The 18,570-nt window shown below is 45.4% G+C and overlaps 1 protein-coding gene across 2 annotated transcripts in view; it reads right to left on the minus strand.

Annotated features, from left to right (window-relative positions):
• Window positions 1–18,570, minus strand: part of Mps1 (Monopolar spindle 1) — a 143,880-nt gene that overhangs the window by 41,701 nt on the left and 83,609 nt on the right. For both annotated transcript variants that reach the window (XM_069326255.1, XM_045733494.2), the window contains exon 8: window positions 10,074–10,169. In XM_069326255.1, coding sequence (XP_069182356.1) covers window positions 10,074–10,169 — 96 coding nt within the window. The remainder of the gene's footprint in view (window positions 1–10,073; window positions 10,170–18,570) is intronic.

Genomic DNA, 18,570 nt, shown 5'->3' on the forward strand with positions numbered 1-18,570 from the left:
AGGTATTAACCTTCCAGTTGCCTGTACTTGAGTGATTTAGCTGTTTCCCTGTGGTTGGCGCCCCACCTGCTTGATCAGCTCCAAAGTGTACATAGGTGTCAGCCAGGGTGGATACACATGTGTAGTCCCACACCAACTGTCTACCCTCCTTCCATGAGTATATGGTGATGCCATCAGGGCGAAGTGCAGGGAAATCCGGGTTTTGGACCCTTAGGATGCGAGGTTCTCTCTCCGCTGGGTACCTAGCTGAGACGAGGCTTCTCTTGATGATGTCATTGACCTTGTTGTGTCTTGCATGCCAGCCCTTTGTGCTTCCGCAATGCAACCCATGCAGTACGTATTGGTCTGCTTCCACCCTGTTGCAAATACACTTGTATTCAGTGTGAATTGGGGCACCAAGGCGGAGGGCCACTGCTACACGAAGGGATTCTGGATCTAGGCGCGTGCCCATTGCTGACATGGGTACTGCCAGGAAGAAGTCTCCTGCATGGGGGGCATGCACTGCTCTGAGGCGGGCTTTCTCCTTGTCTGATGTTGCGACGCTGAGCATGGCATCAGCTACTTTTTCCACTAGCGGGTGGTCTCAGCCGGACTGTTTGTGTTGTTTTGTTGGCTCTATAATGGTTGCTGGGGCTGCAAGAACATCCCACTGATTTGAACATTCAGTGAAAGCAGGATCGTGTATTCCTGCTGAATCTCTCAGGGTTGCAGGTAAAATATCTCTGATGAGGTCGTGCGATGCATGGGAGGAGGAAAGGAAGGCTGGTAGAGCAATTTGGGAGGCTGTGCGGACACCAAGGCCGCCGAGTCTTACAGGAAGGGTTGCTTGCTCCCACTGAGAGTCGTCCAATGGCAGGTTCAGGACTTTCACCAGCATGGACCTCAGAAGGGTGTCATACACATTTAACTTAGGGCTGCTGTAGGATGGAGAACATCTCAGAAAGTAGGTCAACTTAGGGAGAGACAGGCATCTTGTGAGGAGAAAGAGAGCATCATGGGCATCAATCTTGTCAATCCTGTCCAGCATTCTCTTTAGGTCAGTGATTTTTGCAGCCAGAACCTCCTCGATTGCTCGTGGGCCAATGGGGGCACCCAGGAGAGTGCAGTCCGGTGGCTCGACAATGAGAATGTCTGGAAGAACATTTTGTATTTGCCCCGTGATGTCTGGGTTGCGTAAGTATATATATATATATATATATATATATATATATATATATATATATATATATATATATATATATATATATATATATATATATATATAGTTGCCTTAGTGTGGCAATCCAGAGAGGAAATTATTATAGTCTGTGGGTTGGTTGGTGTTGTCGTCATTGATCCTTCTCTACGGACAACCCAACCCACAACTCGGTAGAGTGCTTATACTAGGAGATCACCCTTGGCGCTTCTGGCTCTTGGAGAGGGGCTCAACGTCACACGTTTAGGGGATGCGGCTCCAACATTTAGCCTCGTTGTCACGTGCACACACCCACTCGAGCCGCTGTGACTCCCCACTCTCTCCTTAGGTGATATGATCTCCTCAATCCCCTTTTTGACTTATTAGTATTACCTTTTACCCTGTCCACAGCAGTGGTTCTTGGTTCTTTCTCTCTCTCTCTCCTTCTTTACTACCTCCTGGGAAGCCTCACTAGGACAAGGGCAAACACCAGCAAATTGTGACACATTTACTGGACAAAGCACATACACGATACATACACACATATAATAATAATGAATCCTATACTCTATAATATCACAATCAGGTTGCACTCCAACACCATCAGAACTCTATTATCAGCTTATCAAGTGGTATCCTATCTCCTGGTTCACCACCTGATACTATTAACCTCCTCAAGTTGATCAAGCCTACATACACTGTTGCACTATCAGCAAGATAATGTATATATAGAAAATCAGCATTTGAATACAATAACATATATCAGTATAAATGTTCATTGATACACAACAATGATCAATCGATCACTGTCAGTCCTGGAACGCATACATCTGTAGGTAATCCAGCCTACGATTGTAACTCTAAACTTCAGTGTAAAACACTCCTTGACATAAGAATGCCAACAGTCACTCACCTCTCACTGCGTCTTGCACGCTAATGACAACCAAACACTATCAACTCCCTGTAAGTAATCCACCAGAACTTCCCCTTCCACCTCTGGAAGTTCACTACCCTAATATCCTTAGGTTCTTCCAGGCTTCACTACCAGGATCCTCTGCAGCTCCTCCAGGCTGCTATCATGAAGTTTCCTTGAGCAACTACGGTGCTTCACCCTTCTGCTAGGGTCCTCCACAGCTCTCTTGGCTGCTACACCATGAAGTTTCCCCGAGCAACTATGGTGCTTCTCCACCTCTACAGAAGCACGTGACACTCCTCTTCACTGCTGCTTCTCCTCACAGCTCGAGGTCCTCTGCTCCACTACCTTGGAGTCTCATCAGCTACTTCATCTGCTGGCTTCGAAGTTCTCAGCAACTTCTTCCCCAAAGACAAACCACAGATTAACTGATCGAGGGCGCTTTCCCTCTGACGGCGTCTGGTCAGGGCGCTCCACACAGCCCACGAAAATGCCTCTGAGCAGCTTATTGAACTCTGCTCGTCGACCAGGACTTGATACCACAACGTTCCCAGCTCGGTTCCACAGCTGGCACGTCTACATACTTCTCTTCTCTATCACTAGGGGTTCCCTTCTGGCGGGAGCTCACGGAGCGCAGCTTTCCCCTGCGATGTCTGGCACTCAAGTGAGGTCAAGGTCCTCCGGAAGCGAGCCTCACGCCTCCAGCAAAATGTCCACATCTCCTAGCCAGTCATTTATCTATTTCCTTACTTACTGCCCATAATCTTAAATTGTTTTACATATCCAACCAGCCATTTTACATATGGGTTATCACCTCAATATTTGCTAGACCTTCTAATCAGGTCAGGCTTGATGAATAACTCTCAAGGAGGGAGACTCGTTTCTCCTGCAGGCTGAGATCATAACACTCCCCTCCCCTTATTTTTGAGAGTTATTCCAGTGGCAAAGCTCGGGATAATACCTCCGCCACCACACTGTCTCGTTCTTCACCCCATATACTCTCTTAGGAGTCTACAATTAATTCGTTGCTCCCTGCAACATCCGGCTCACAACTCTCCAGAAACATGGTCTTCTCACAAACGATCTGACCTCTCTGGCACCTCTTGGCTAGGCTGTCCTCCTTGGACGCCTGCTCTCCATCGGTCGACTTTACTTATTGTTTCCACCCTCCGTTTCCTCGTCTTCTTCTCTTCACGTCCAGAGTCAGACATCTACTGTCTGTACCTCCTCTGTCGTTTTCACACTTCCATCTACTGCCGTTATACTTTCGCCTCCTGTCATCATACTTCACTCGCTCGTCTTCACCGACGATTCTCCCTTTCGTCTCCTCATTTATCCAAGACCTCATCCTGTTTGACCTCCATCGAGTCCTCGGCTTTCTTCTATTCCTCCATGCTTGTATCATCTTCCTCTTCCCACACTTTTCACTTCTATACCACTCCATTTCTTCTCCTTCAACTCTTCTTCGTTCCCTAAAAGTTTCTTCGAGCACTGTACTACATCCAACAGCACTCGACCGTACATGTCGCTCTATCTCTCCCAGAGTGCTCGTAAGCATCTCTCCACACATACTGTCTCTTCTCCTTTCATTTTCTCGGCTATTACTCTTCACCATCTCTCCTCCTCGTTTTCTGTGAAACATGCCAACTCTTGACATCTCCCACAACTTAACTCCACTATCCATATGCCTCTGTGCTCGTGGACCATTTGACGCTCTACTCTCGTCCTCGGTATGTCCACATCCTTCCTTATTCCTACTCAGCACAGTTGCATTCGCCTTCCGACTCTTAGTTTCAGCAGTCTGGGCTTTACTCAGATCAACTCTCTTCACAGTATTCTTCTTCGGCTGGGCCATCTTCACTTTTGACCTCACCGAGACTTCATTCTTCTGGGCTGGACCTTCATCAAACAGCCATGCTATATCTACATCGATATCTTCCACCGGTTGAATCGACACTGTCTCATCTTCTCCAGTGTCTTCCTCGTCGGCCACCTCTGCCTTCATCACTACCGAGACAGGGTTTTCAATGGCTTGGCGGTCTCCTGACTCATCTCCTCGGATGTCAGTCAGGTTCACACTCTCAGGTGTCCCACCCGTGCCATGGCCTTCTGGGCACTCCTCTGGCACAGTCTCCGCTACGACTCTCGGCAACACCTTTGTCCCGCACAAGTCATTCCCCAGGATCACTTGGACTCCTGGAACAGGTATGTCGGGGCACACTCCCAACATCACCTCTGCTGACACATATTCCGACCTTAGCTGGACAATACAAACGGGCATGTCACTCTCCGACAATAACCCATATACTTTCATCTTCCCACTGCCAGCTAACCGTCGATCATTCCCAATCAGGCTTCTCGCAATCAAGCTCTGATTAGCTCCGGTATCTCTTAAGATACCAACTTCTACCTCAGGTTGGCCTCCTATACTGATCCAACCTTTGCTCATGAACGGCCTATACCTCTCGTTCACCAAGTTCATCTTCTGTGGTTTGTCTCGGAACACATTAGTATATTTACTTCCGGGGTCACACATGGCCAGGGTCACAACTCTCTTGCCCTGCCGACAATCTCGCATCATGTGACCCAATCCGTTACAATTGTAACATCTCATCTGGGAAAAGTCTCTTCTATATGTACCAGAGTAGCTCTGACTCTGCCCACTCGTATTGGAGTTCCTCGGGTCAGACGTACTACTCATACTCTGTGGAGCTTCATTGGACTCTTGTCTCCTCTGCACACTTTTATTTTCCTGCTTACCTCCAGCAGGCGGACTCGGCAACTTTCCTTCCTGGGGCTTAAAACTAGCTGGTCTGCTTGTCTGCCCCCCAAAACTTCTTCCTCCCCAGACTCCATTGGATCTGCCATTGCTGCGTCTCACCTCGCTTCTCACTCTGTTCTCCCTCAAGCTCTTGTACGCTTCAGTAATCATATCTGCCCTATCTGCGGCATCTTTCACCTCCTTTATCCCTGCTTCTTGGATCTTGAACTTTGTTTCGGGATGCATCATCTCCAAGAACTTCTCCATGACCATCAGTTGCTTCAGGTCAGCGTAAGATCCAACTCCAGCAGCCTCAATCCACTTCTGGAATCGTCTTTCCAGATCTCTTGCTGTCTCAGCAAAAGTACACGCTCCAACTTTGATCATCTCTCTGAAGCGCTTTCTATAAGCTTCTGGGGTTAACTGAAACGAGCGCAATATGCTGCTCTTTACTGTGGCATAATCCTGGCACTCTTCCAGTGACAATTGGGTGTATGCCTCCCTGGCTGCACCGGTCAATCTTAACTGGACCAGCTGGGCCCATTCCTCCTGTGGCCACTCCTTGATACTGGCTACTTTCTCAAAATGCTCGAAGAAGCTCTCTGCCTCTTCGGGAACAAACAAGGGAATGTCCTTCTCCCTAACCCTAACATCTGGTGGGTGTAATACCTGGGTGGTGCTCTCTGGCAACCCATGTTCAATCCTTTGTTCAGCCAAGGTTCTATTCGCTTCTATCTGCATTTGTTTTGTTCTCTCTTTTTCTTTTTCGACCTGGGCTTTTTCTTTTTCGACCTCTAGTCTTGCTTTCTCTTTTTCTTTCTCTTGTTCCAACTCCAGTTCTCTTATTCTGGTTTTCTCTTTTTCTACTTCCAGTTTGGTTTTCTCGGCTTCATTTTTCATCTGGAGTTCCAATTTCATCTTTTCCAGCTGGAACTGTCTCTCCTTGTCCTCTCGTTGTTGCTGCATCTGGAGCTCTAACTGGAATCTCTCCAAGCTCCTATTTCGGCTACTCCTGCTACTGCGGCTACTCTTGCTGCTCCTACTCGATCCCTGGGATCTCACTTTATCCTGCCCATCATCCTCCTTTCCACTTTCAGCTCCTTTCTGGGCTCCTTGTTCTGCTGCTTCATTTTTGGCTCTTAACTGCCTCAGGATCTCATCCTTCATCCCAGCTACTTTAGATGCTTTCAACCTAATGCCACATTTTTCTGCTATTTGTTTCAATTGATCCCTCGTGCAACCTTCCAAGTCCTCAGGCTTGCCTGACTCCACAAACGCTTGCACCTTATCCATCTCGTCCTGTGAGTCTTCCCAAGAGAGAGAATATACACCTGTGGTCACACAGTTTATTTCAGCAAGGGTGTACAAATCCACTCTTGGACAGGGTGTGGGTGTGTCAGTTCACTCTTCCGGACACAGGCCCCCAATTTATTATAGTCTGTGGGTTGGTTGGTGTTGTCGTCGTTGATCCTTCTCTACGGACAACCCAACCCACAACTCGGTAGAGTGCTTATACTAGGAGATCACCCTTGGCGCTTCTGGCTCTTGGAGAGGGGCTCAACGTCACACGTTTAGGGGATGCGGCTCCAACACTTAGCCTCGTTGTCACGTGCACACACCCACTCGAGCCGCTGTGACTCCCCACTCTCTCCTTAGGTGATATGATCTCCTCAATCCCCTTTTTGACTTATTAGTATTACCTTTTACCCTGTCCACAGCAGTGGTTCTTGGTTCTTTCTCTCTCTCTCTCCTTCTTTACTACCTCCTGGGAAGCCTCACTAGGACAAGGGCAAACACCAGCAAATTGTGACACATTTACTGGACAAAGCACATACACGATACATACACACATATAATAATAATGAATCCTATACTCTATAATATCACAATCAGGTTGCACTCCAACACCATCAGAACTCTATTATCAGCTTATCAAGTGGTATCCTATCTCCTGGTTCACCACCTGATACTATTAACCTCCTCAAGTTGATCAAGCCTACATACACTGTTGCACTATCAGCAAGATAATGTATATATAGAAAATCAGCATTTGAATACAATAACATATATCAGTATAAATGTTCATTGATACACAACAATGATCAATCGATCACTGTCAGTCCTGGAACGCATACATCTGTAGGTAATCCAGCCTACGATTGTAACTCTAAACTTCAGTGTAAAACACTCCTTGACATAAGAATGCCAACAGTCACTCACCTCTCACTGCGTCTTGCACGCTAATGACAACCAAACACTATCAACTCCCTATAAGTAATCCACCAGAACTTCCCCTTCCACCTCTGGAAGTTCACTACCCTAATATCCTTAGGTTCTTCCGGGCTTCACTACCAGGATCCTCTGCAGCTCCTCCAGGCTGCTATCATGAAGTTTCCTTGAGCAACTACGGTGCTTCACCCTTCTGCTAGGGTCCTCCACAGCTCTCTTGGCTGCTACACCATGAAGTTTCCCCGAGCAACTATGGTGCTTCTCCACCTCTACAGAAGCACGTGACACTCCTCTTCACTGCTGCTTCTCCTCACAGCTCGAGGTCCTCTGCTCCACTACCTTGGAGTCTCATCAGCTACTTCATCTGCTGGCTTCGAAGTTCTCAGCAACTTCTTCCCCAAAGACAAACCACAGATTAACTGATCGAGGGCGCTTTCCCTCTGACGGCGTCTGGTCAGGGCGCTCCACACAGCCCACGAAAATGCCTCTGAGCAGCTTATTGAACTCTGCTCGTCGACCAGGACTTGATACCACAACGTTCCCAGCTCGGTTCCACAGCTGGCACGTCTACACACTTCTCTTCTCTTCGAGATATATCACTAGGGGTTCCCTTCTGGCGGGAGCTCACGGAGCGCAGCTTTCCCCTGCGATGTCTGGCACTCAAGTGAGGTCAAGGTCCTCCGGAAGCGAGCCTCACGCCTCCAGCAAAATGTCCACATCTCCTAGCCAGTCATTTATCTATTTCCTTACTTACTGCCCATAATCTTAAATTGTTTTACATATCCAACCAGCCATTTTACATATGGGTTATCACCTCAATATTTGCTAGACCTTCTAATCAGGTCAGGCTTGATGAATAACTCTCAAGGAGGGAGACTCGTTTCTCCTGCAGGCTGAGATCATAACAAAATGCTCACTGCATCCATGGTTCCTGCCCGCCATTTGAGGAGCTGGAGGAGCTATACAATTTGTGACAAGCAGCCTGTATGAAATTGTACTTGTACCCTGCATGAAATCAATATTGTAACTTTTTTTGTGTAATGACATTGTCAAATGAAGTTAGATAAATATACACACATACCAAAAGAATAGGGGTGGTAGAAGAAAATATCAAAGTGTTCCGTGAGGATCCACAAGATCTTCTCCGAGTACTGTACTCTCTATTTTCTTCTCCGAGGCTATGAGTCCCTACACTTGCACCAAAGGTGGTACCCTTTCTATATATTTTTATAAATAGTATATATAGTATATATATATACATACTGTATATATTTAAGTATGAATAAAAAATATGGTGTGCATATATTTATGCACATATATCTGTATATATATGTATATTTTCCAAGTAATACATAATGAACACCATCTTTGACACAGATACAATTTATGAGAGAGAAAAAACTAAAAGTGAGAAACACTGAAAATAAATCAACAAAGTTATTCCTATACAGCAACTCTCTCTAAAAAAGAAAAAAGTAACTTCTGTAGGCAACTATGGCTAAACTACAAGAGAGACTTTTTACTTGAATTTTCATGCTTCCTGGGTGCTAATTAACAATACCAAAAGAACAAATACTATTTTTGGAACAATTTATGTTGGGCGCACCACGGCGTCGTTATAAAAGGTGCGCAGTGCAGGGGTTAAACTGCCGAGGATTTGTATCTGGCGATTTATATACAAACTCAATCAACACATTTAGAATTTCCATTTTGAGTATCAGCCCTTTCACTATATCATTTGTGGTGTTTAGCAGCTCAGTGAAGATGAGTGATGTACAGACTGACCTCCACCCTGCACCTACCTGTTGTCTAGCTACTGAAGTTCCGGGCATCAATGTCACCACGGCACAGTCTCTGACCAGGCCTACTGGTTGCTGGTCTGATTAACCTGATCGTTTGATGCGGCTGCTCGCAACCTGATATACGAGTCATAGCCTGGTTGATCAGGTATCCTTTGAAGGTGCTTGTTGAGTTGTCCTTTGAACACTGAAGGGTCGACCAGTTATACACCATATGTATAAGGGAAGAGAGGCAAAAAGTCTCGGGCCTTTGATGTTGATCGAGTTCTCTCTCAGCGTGTCTATTGCACCTCTGCTCTTCAGTGGGGGTATTCTGCACATCCTGCCATGCTTTCTGGTCTCATGTAGTAATATTTCCGTATGCAGACTTTGAACCAGTCCTACTAATATTTTCCAAATTTAAATTATTATGTATCTCTCTCTCCTACCTGCACTCAAGGGAATACAGATTTAAATTTTTAGGGGCTCCCAATAATTAAGATGTTTTATCGAGTAGATTCTGGCAGTAAATGATCTTCACATACTGGAATTCTGAATAAACATGATCTATTTTGAGCTTTGTTTGGTCCTCTCTCTTTTTCTTACCCCTGTTCTTATTCTTACCTTCCTCTTACTCTCATCCTATTCTTTTTCATCTCATTGCTACCTGCCCCTCACCTCTCGTCTCGCTCTTACCTTTTTTATATTTCTGGTCCAGAAAGGTCCAGGATGAATCGAAACGTCATTTCATTTTCCGATATGGTTTGGTTATCGTACATCTTCAGCCACGTTACTGTGACTCATTGTCTGCATTTGCATTTCTTGTTTTGTTACCTCCCATTTCCACCCCATGGATGAACTGGTCATTATATTTTCTCACGGGTGATGTTTCCACTTCTGCTCTTATTCCAACTCTTTTTCAGATACCACTTCTCTCCTCCATCCTTATCTGTTTTCTCTTATGTTAAGAGTTCTTTGCATTAGATGAGCACTGAACCTCTTGCCTCACATGACAAAAGCAACCAGGTGGCAATATTCTTCACCAGCAGTTTGTACTACTGTTCTCCAGCTGTTCTACCGGCTCCAGTATATAAACATTCTACGAGTGCCTATAAACACATTTATATGCATCTATATTTGTGGTTATGAATGTAAACAAAAGAAAATCTCAGCGTAAAATAATATAAATAAAATCAGATTGTAAGAACATATACTTACCTTGATGGTCGGATGGTCACCGCAGCGGCCATTGATGATTGGTCCCGACTGAACATCCAACAGTGACTCGGGGCTCATGTAACTGAACGTTCCTGCCTAAAGACAGACAGACAAATTACACACTACTACCAACACATCCCAAACTCTAACATTTTGGAACTAAACAATGAAATCACAATACTGTACTTTAGTATGATATGAGAAAACTGAAACAATGCAGTGGAATGCGTCCCTACGGTCTGGTTCCTGGTCTGATCTTCAAGGCCGTTTGATACAGCTGCTCGCAACTTGACATACAAGTCACAGCCTGGTTAATCAGGTATCCTTAGAAAGTGCCTGATGAGTTCTCTTTTGAACACAGTTAGGCCAGTTATGCCCCGCATGTGTAGGGGAAGTGTGTTGGGCGTTTGATATTGATCGTGTTTACTCTCAGCTTGCCTATTGCACCTCTTCAGAGGGGCAATTCTGTACCTCCTGCCATGCCTTCTGGTCTAATGTGGTCTTATTTTTCCTGTATGCAGATTTTGAACCAGTCCTCCTAATATTTTCAAAGTGTAAATTATTATGAATCTCTCCTGCCTGCACTCTAGAAAAAACAGACTAAATTTTTTTAGGCGGTCCCAATAAGTTAGATGTTTTACTGAGTGGATTCTAGTGGTAAAAGGATCTTTGCATGCTCACCAGGTCAGCAATTTTTCCAACTCTGAAAGGGGTTATTGAAGTACAACCAACTACAGATTTGTTTTACATTTGTCTGCAACCTCTTTTTCAAAGTTCCCTTCTGCCACTCTACTCACTGTTGTGTAATTGTTTCTTGCTTGTTTGTAATGCTGGTATGTTTGAGGGTTTGGCCTCTTCCTAAATTGTACCCATTTTCTTGTCTTTTCCTCTCTGGCCTTCTCACAATTTCTGTTGAACTAATCCTGTTTTCAGGTTCTGCATTGGTGTTGGTATAAATCTGTTTGTACCTTCAACATATATTTCTCAGAATTTAGCATGCATCTCATTTACTGCCTTGCCTAGCAACAGTCTGTTCAATAAAATTAATTAAAAGAATTTGGCAAGTTCCCTATAGTGTCTGCACTTGAAATACTTTCTCAACTATTTAAATGTCCCCATTCTCTTCTAGATTATATCACATTGCATATTAAATTTCCAACAGGACATGGTTACTCTTTCCCCAAGGAAGGAAGGTACTGAATGTCATATATCTCCTCTTCTTTCCTGGCGAATATTAAATCCATTATTGACAAATCTTTCCCTCATTCTTGTAACCTGCTTGTCGTGTTGATCCATGAATGTCTCCAGAATGAGGTTTACAAATATGCCTGTCCAAATGGCCCCCCATTCTTGCTTCACAGACCTCCCAGTCTATTGCTTTCAAGTTGAAGTCCCCCAGTTCCAACAATCACAATTTATCTATCTGCTCTTATTATAATGTCTCTCTCACAACCACTATGTGGTCCTCTCGTTTGTCATCAAATTCCTTTGTTCATGTGTTGCTTACTGGTGTGCTGTAGGCATTTGAGATTATCAATTAATCTCACCGGTTCCAAACCTGCAATACCATTATTTCAACTTCTTGTGGGTAGCGATTATTAACACACCTTCAGGAGTTCTTTCACCAGTGGATCTCAGGCATGCGTGTACTCGCCTAGTTGTGCTTGCAGTGGGTTGCGCTTCGGCTCTCCGATTTCACATGTCAAGTGTACATAGGTATCTGAGCTTATTGGGCTCTCATATCTACATTTGAAACTGTGTATGGAGTCAGCCTCCACTGCATCACTTCCTAATGCATTCCAATTATTAACTACTCTAACACTGAAAATGTTCTTTCTAGGGTCTCTCTGGCTGATTTGGGTACTCTTTCCACGTCCCCCCCTTCCCAACCTTGTGCGAGTACCACCTATGTTAAATAGTCTGTATCTACCCTGTCAATTCCCAGAGAATTTTGTATGTGGTAATCATGTCTCCCAAACTCTTCTGTCTTCCATCGACATTAAGTAGAATTCACTTGGCCTTTCCTCGTAACCCATATCACTTAATTTTGGAACTAGTCTAGGGGCATATCTTTGAACCTTCTCCAGGTTTGTCTTATGATGCTTGACAACACATGGACTCCATTCTGGAACTGCATACTCCATGACTAATCTTCCGTTTTGTGAAGGACTTTGTCTCCCCCTGTCGGCACCCTATGTCTGGTCTCGTTCCTTCCACCTAGCTACAACTCGAAGGAATGTAAAGTAATGAACTTTATTAGCCATTTGTTGGACCATTTCTTCGGCTTGTCTAGGTCATTTTGTAGCCCCTTGCTATTTTCTTCAGTCTTAATCCTCATTGTTTTTGCATTATCAGCAAACATTGAGAGGAACAAGTCTAGTCCCTCTGGGAGATCGTTTACATACATCAGAAACGGAATAGGTTTAAGGACTGAACCCTGTGTGACTCCACTAGTGACGTCTCACCATTTTGAGACCTCTCCCCTCACAGTGACTCACTGTCTTCTGTTGCTTAGGTACTCCCTTATCCATTGAAGAACCTTCCCTTTAATTCCTGCCTGTATCTCCAGTTTGTGCACTAGTCTTTTATGGGGTTCTGTGTTAAAGGCTATCTGGTAATCCAAAAATATGTAGTCTGTCTCTCTTCTCTATCTTGCCTAATTTTTGTTGCCTGGTCATAGAATTTTAATCCTGTGAGGCGAGATTTGCTATCCCTGAACCCATGCTGGTAATTTGTTTCAAAGTTCTCTCTCTCCAGATGTTCCAGTTTTTTTCGCACAATCATCATCTTCACCTTGCATAGTATGCAAGTTAGGGACACTGGCATGAACTTTATCAGTGCCTGTCTCCCTCTCTTCTTGTACTGATATATCAGGACTACATTAGCCATCATCCAAATTCTTGGCAGTTCTCCTGTTTCCAGTGACTTGTTATACACCATATAGAGTGGTAGGCACAGTGCTTCTGCTCCCTTTAGTATCCATAGTGAGATACTGTCTGGGCCTACAGCCTTTACTACATCCAACTCGAGCAAATGCTTCCTTACTGCCCTACTGTTAATTTCAAACTCCAGTGGTGCCTGGTTTGATATTACCTCTCTTAGCTCAGACACTTCTTGCTCTACTGTGAAGACCTCCTGGAATTTCTTACGAGTTTCTCGCACACTTCCTTGTCTTTCGAAGTGAACCTGTTTGCCCCTATCCTCAGTTTCATTACCCGTTCCTTCATTGTTGTTTTCTTTCTAATGTGGTTGTGCAGCAATTTGGGTCAAGTCTTTGCCTTAGTTGTCATGTCATTTTCGTACTGCCATTCTGCCTCTCTTCTCACCCTAAGGTACTCATTCCTAGCCCTCTGGTATCTTTCTCTACTCTTTGGTGTCCTGTTATTACTGTAGTTTCTCGATGTCCATGTGCTTAGTTGCTTCGCCAGCTTACATCCCTGATTAAACCATGGGTTCCTCATTTATATTTATTTTTTTCTGCTTGAACTGGGACAAACTTGTCTGATGCCTCGTTACACTTCTGCATGATATAGTCCATCATGTCTTGGGAAGCCTTTCCTCTGAGCTCTCTTACCCATGGAATGTCTTAGGAATTTTCTTATCTGTTTTCTTTTCGGTACGCCAACCTTTATATTTTCTAGTCCCTTCAATAAGTTATTCCGACTTCTATCAGATACTTAAATGTCAGTACACTGATCGCTCATTCTCATGGTAGCTTCGAAGTGGATTTCCCTTATGTCTGAATCATTCAAAGTGAATACTGTACTAGGTCAAGTCTAGTTGGCTCATCACTCAGAATGACAGACACGTATTATGCATAAATTTTTATAAATATATATTACAAAATCTTAATCCCATTTGTAAGATTAGAATCCCCCTTAATGATGCAAGATGTAAAGTGTGTTTACCTCAGTATAAAAAAACCAGTGTTGAATGTAATGAAATGCCAGTTTCTGGGTGAGCCATGGAGGCTCCCTGAAGCTATCTTACTGTTCAAGTGACCTACTACTTGAGGGTCATCAGTCGGCGAGTTCTTTGTTGTCTACCGGGGACCCAGAGCCAGAACCTGGCCCCCTCAGAGAGGCGCAGGGAGCAATGGCTCAAACAATTTACATTTAACCCTTAACATACTAGGGGTATAATATCCTTTGTTCACCACAGGCGCATGTAATTTTGGAGAAAAAAAAAAAAAAATTCTTCCTAACCTGTTAATTTGTGTTCACTGATCACGGGAAAAATAATAAAAAAATCGTAAGTGGCATATATTGCCCGCTATAGGGCGGGGAAGTCTGGCAAAAAAAACAGGCGCTGACTCAGCGTGCGTCCCAGGCGGTCTGTTGCTCGCCAGCTGTCAGGCTGGAGTTGCCACAAAGAGATAATTACCTAATTATTTCAATGTCTCTGATTTTTCATAGTTTTTTTGCTGTAATATTATTCAATAGTGTGTAGTTTGATATATTTATATAATAAAATAAGTGAATCATCCATCGCTGTACTCAAAAATATGGTGTGCATATTGTTGATTCAATTATGTTCATCAATCAGTGAACAAAAACTTTGTCGGTTATTACATTATAAGCACAGGTTATATATAAGTATCTGCATGTTTTGTTCACCATAACGAACCCCTAAGTAGCTATTATGAGTCAAAAAATAACGAGGAGTGACCGCCGTGTACCAGCCAGCCACTTCCGCCCTCCCTAAAGTCATCTGACTCACCTACAGTCTCATCCCACAATACTGTTTTTGCTATAATTCACTATATACAGACGTTATATATAAGTATCTACATGTTTTGTTCACCATAACTGTACATCTAAGCTTGTATGGCGAGTAAAGGCACAAAGACGTAGGACCTCACACAGTCAGCTGATGGCTGCCGCCCTCAAGGCCAGACGCACTATTTCTCCTCCAACAATACTGTTTGTGGTGTTATTACGCTATATACACACATTATATATAAATATCTACCTGTTTTATTCACCATACTTGTACAAGTAAACTGGTATGGTGCCCAAAGACCATCGTGGTCACCAGGAAACAACAAAAGTCGTGCAGACGACGCCACCGCCCTCACCAAAATGGCGGCTCCCAACCTACTCCTCTTGCTGTTTATACCCTCTATACACACGTTATATATAAGTATCTACATTTGTGTTCACCATAGCAAACCACTAAGCTGGTATGCTGAGTGCAGTCAATAAAAGGTGGCCACACACAGTCAGAAGACATCGCCACCACCCTCCCTCCCACAGCATTACTCCTCCCTCCATGGCACACAGCGCTAAATATCACCACAATCCTGCTATTATCAGAACCCTGGTCAGTTTTATCAGTCAGGGGTCTTCAGTAATAATATCATCGCTACATAATAGCATGAACAAGTATATTATGGCATTTTTAGGCGATGCTGTGGTCACAAGCTGAACAGCAATGCTGTGAGCTCATGCTGCGTGCGTCAGGCTTGGTAGCTCACTCAATACTAAGTCCCCTAACACCCGGGAGTTTGGCCCACGATTTTTTTTTAAATGGCGTCTGTTTACAAGAGCCTTGATGAAGGCGAGGTGAACCCCGTGTATCCGCGGGCCGTTTAAATCTTGCGTAGTACTCCAACACGTCATACGATGTGATGCGCAATTTATAGCAAGTTACTCAACACTTCATATGACGTGTTGCGCAGTTTAAGGGTTAAAGTACTGTATGTCATATTTTGCCATCAACTGGGGAAGGACCCAGAAAGGTAGGTGAATCAAAACAAACCACTGTCTGGTTGAAAATTGGAACTACATCCTCAAAAGAGCAAAAGAATTCTCCCAGAAAAAACTAAGCAAGCAAGCAACACTTCATCCAACTAGTACCTCGCTTGTTAGCGCTATCCCCCTCCCCCCTACGCGGGGGAAGGGAGAAGGGAGGAGGTCAAGAACTGAACTCGCCAGTTCAGTTCTTGAATGATGAAAGCAGCCGATCAGAAGAAGGGAGGGTGTCAAGGAGCCACTTGGTCTCACCCAGAAACTTGTTTTTCATTACATTCAATGCTAGTTTTCTCTGAGGAGCCCTCTGTTGGCTCCTCACAGACAGGGGAAACCATCCAAAAAGAGCCTGAGCACCGACCCCCCAAGGAATCCCAAATCCAATCCGCATCGCCAGCCATACAGGCAAACTCCCGCACCGTACTGTGAGCCCACTGCAGAGACGGCCACCAATGCCCCTGTCCAGCCTGGTGAACACTGGTCACAAAGCCCCAGCTGATAGACAAGGTGAACGTAAACACATTGAGCGAGGGAAGAATGGCACCGAATGGCATCGAACCCTGAAAAACTCAGAGGAAGAAACCGGTGATGCAGCAACAAGCTTAGGGACATTGGGGGTCAAACCCAGCGATCGCGAGAGCAGTGAAAGAGGCTGCCCCAAAGATGCCAGAACAGTTTCCGAAGCCAAACCCTGCCTAGGGGGATAAATGAGAAGAGCAAAGCTCAGGCTCCTGCACAGCTTCACGAGGAACGGCAGAGTGACCCCCACAAAACAGCTGACAGCAGGACTGCAACCAGAGCAAGGCCGCGGGAGGGAAAGAAAGGAACGCAGTCCGAGAATCCCACGAGGCCCAGCCAAGTCTGAACCCAGGACACGACCAACTAGGACTTCTGCCAGCACACCAGGAACCTGAGCCCGGTGAGCTGGAAAAGAGTCAGATCCCTGGCTAGCAGACAAGCAGACCAGCTGGGAGACCACACCAACCAGTTATCGAGGTTGGCCAAGGTCCAAAAACCTAGCAGACGGGTACCATGACCAGAGTCAAGCATGAAAAAACACAAGGTGCCAGATTCAAACCAAACAGGACAACGAAAGTTGTAAGCCTGTTGCCCCACCACAAAACCTAACCAATCCCTGAACCCCAGATAGAGAGAAATGCACCAATACGCATCCATGAGGTCCAGGGAGAGCATCAAAGCACCTAGATCGAGAATGAGCTGGACCTGAGACAACGTGTCCTTCAAAAGGGGGGTCAAGGAATTAACTGGTACAGACGAGACAAGTCCAGAATGAACCGGAGAGCTGCACAGTCCTGGATCGAAACTGGAAAAAGGCAGGATACCCAAAGGAGAGATGAAGACGGTTCGATCACCCCGCCCGCAAACCCAACCCCCCCAAAAGGAGGAAGAGATGCCTAATGCCACCGAAGACCGTAATAAATGACCCAAAAGCCCACGAGTCACGGGACCAGGCATAGAAAAAAAAAAAGGCGAGCTTTACCCCATTGCCCTGTCAACTGGGTGACCGTGAAAGGGCCGAAACGAACCCCGAGAGGCCGACCGGCGTACAGAACGAACACCGCACCAACCAGACAAACAAGTCATTGGGAAGCTCACCGACTCAGAAACTGGCACCAAGGGCCAACCACACCCAAACGAGGCACGAGCCCTGGGACCACTTTACCGAGAGGACAGGGAGCGACCCCCTCCCTTGAGAACCAACAAAGCCAAAATAAGCCGACTACTAGCAGAAGGCTCTGACAGAAACAGAGCAACACAATCCTCCGGGAACAATAGAGAACAAAATGGCGAAGGCTGAAGAGCCAGGACCCCAAGTCGAATCCAAAGAGAACAAGCACAACCTGTTGACATCACAGGACGACAGGTAAAAAACATAGAAACCGCCACCTTGAGGATTAGCACAAACAGCTGCAGCAAGGCAGACAATGCTGAAGCAGCCAAGTCCAAGACCACCAATCCTGGGCCCCCACCCTGAACTCTTACATCTTCAGAAAGCCAAACCAAAGACAGGTACAGAAGACTAAAGAAATGCAAGACTGAGGCCAAATGACCATAAGTCCAAAAGTCATCAGCCACCAAAGCAGCTGAAAGAGTGGAAACCAGAGCATGAATCCGCACCAGATCAACAACACGAAGAAGCGCAGGGGTGAAGAGGAACTCGTTAAGAAACTCAAGTTAGCCGAAAAAGAACACCTGCAACACCATAGGAACCTCACACCACTCAAGCGTGCAGGTACAACAAAAGCCTCACCAAGCTCCAAGGGAGAAGAGACAGTCTGCCAGCCAGGATGACTCCGGAACAACGGAATGCACCCAAAATGAGGAGAAGAGCCAGACTGAAAAGTAGCCAGATCCAACACCGAGGCGTAAGCCGGGTCCCGCAGGAGGTAAGCGCTGAAAGCCTCCCGAACCTCCGCAGGGGAAATCAGAGAGAAAGAAAATCTCTGAAAGGACATATACGAGGAACCCAAAGGCCCCAGAAATGAGCCTGAGGAGGGAGGGGGGGGGGTGTTCAGAAATTCAAAAAGGAAAGAAGGGAATGAAAAAAAAACTTTCCCTGTGAACGAAGCCCCTGCCAGAGGGCAAAAGGGTCCAAGCAGGGCAAAGGGAACCCAAGAGCTCCATGCGGACTGCCCCCCCGAGCCCCAATAATCACTGGATGTGATTATCGATAATCACTCAGTGTTTACTCGAGTTGGATGCAACAAAGGTTATAGGCCCAGATG

This window comes from Procambarus clarkii, chromosome 18, assembly GCF_040958095.1.
Source record: "Procambarus clarkii isolate CNS0578487 chromosome 18, FALCON_Pclarkii_2.0, whole genome shotgun sequence".
Classification (NCBI taxonomy): domain Eukaryota; kingdom Metazoa; phylum Arthropoda; class Malacostraca; order Decapoda; family Cambaridae; genus Procambarus; species Procambarus clarkii.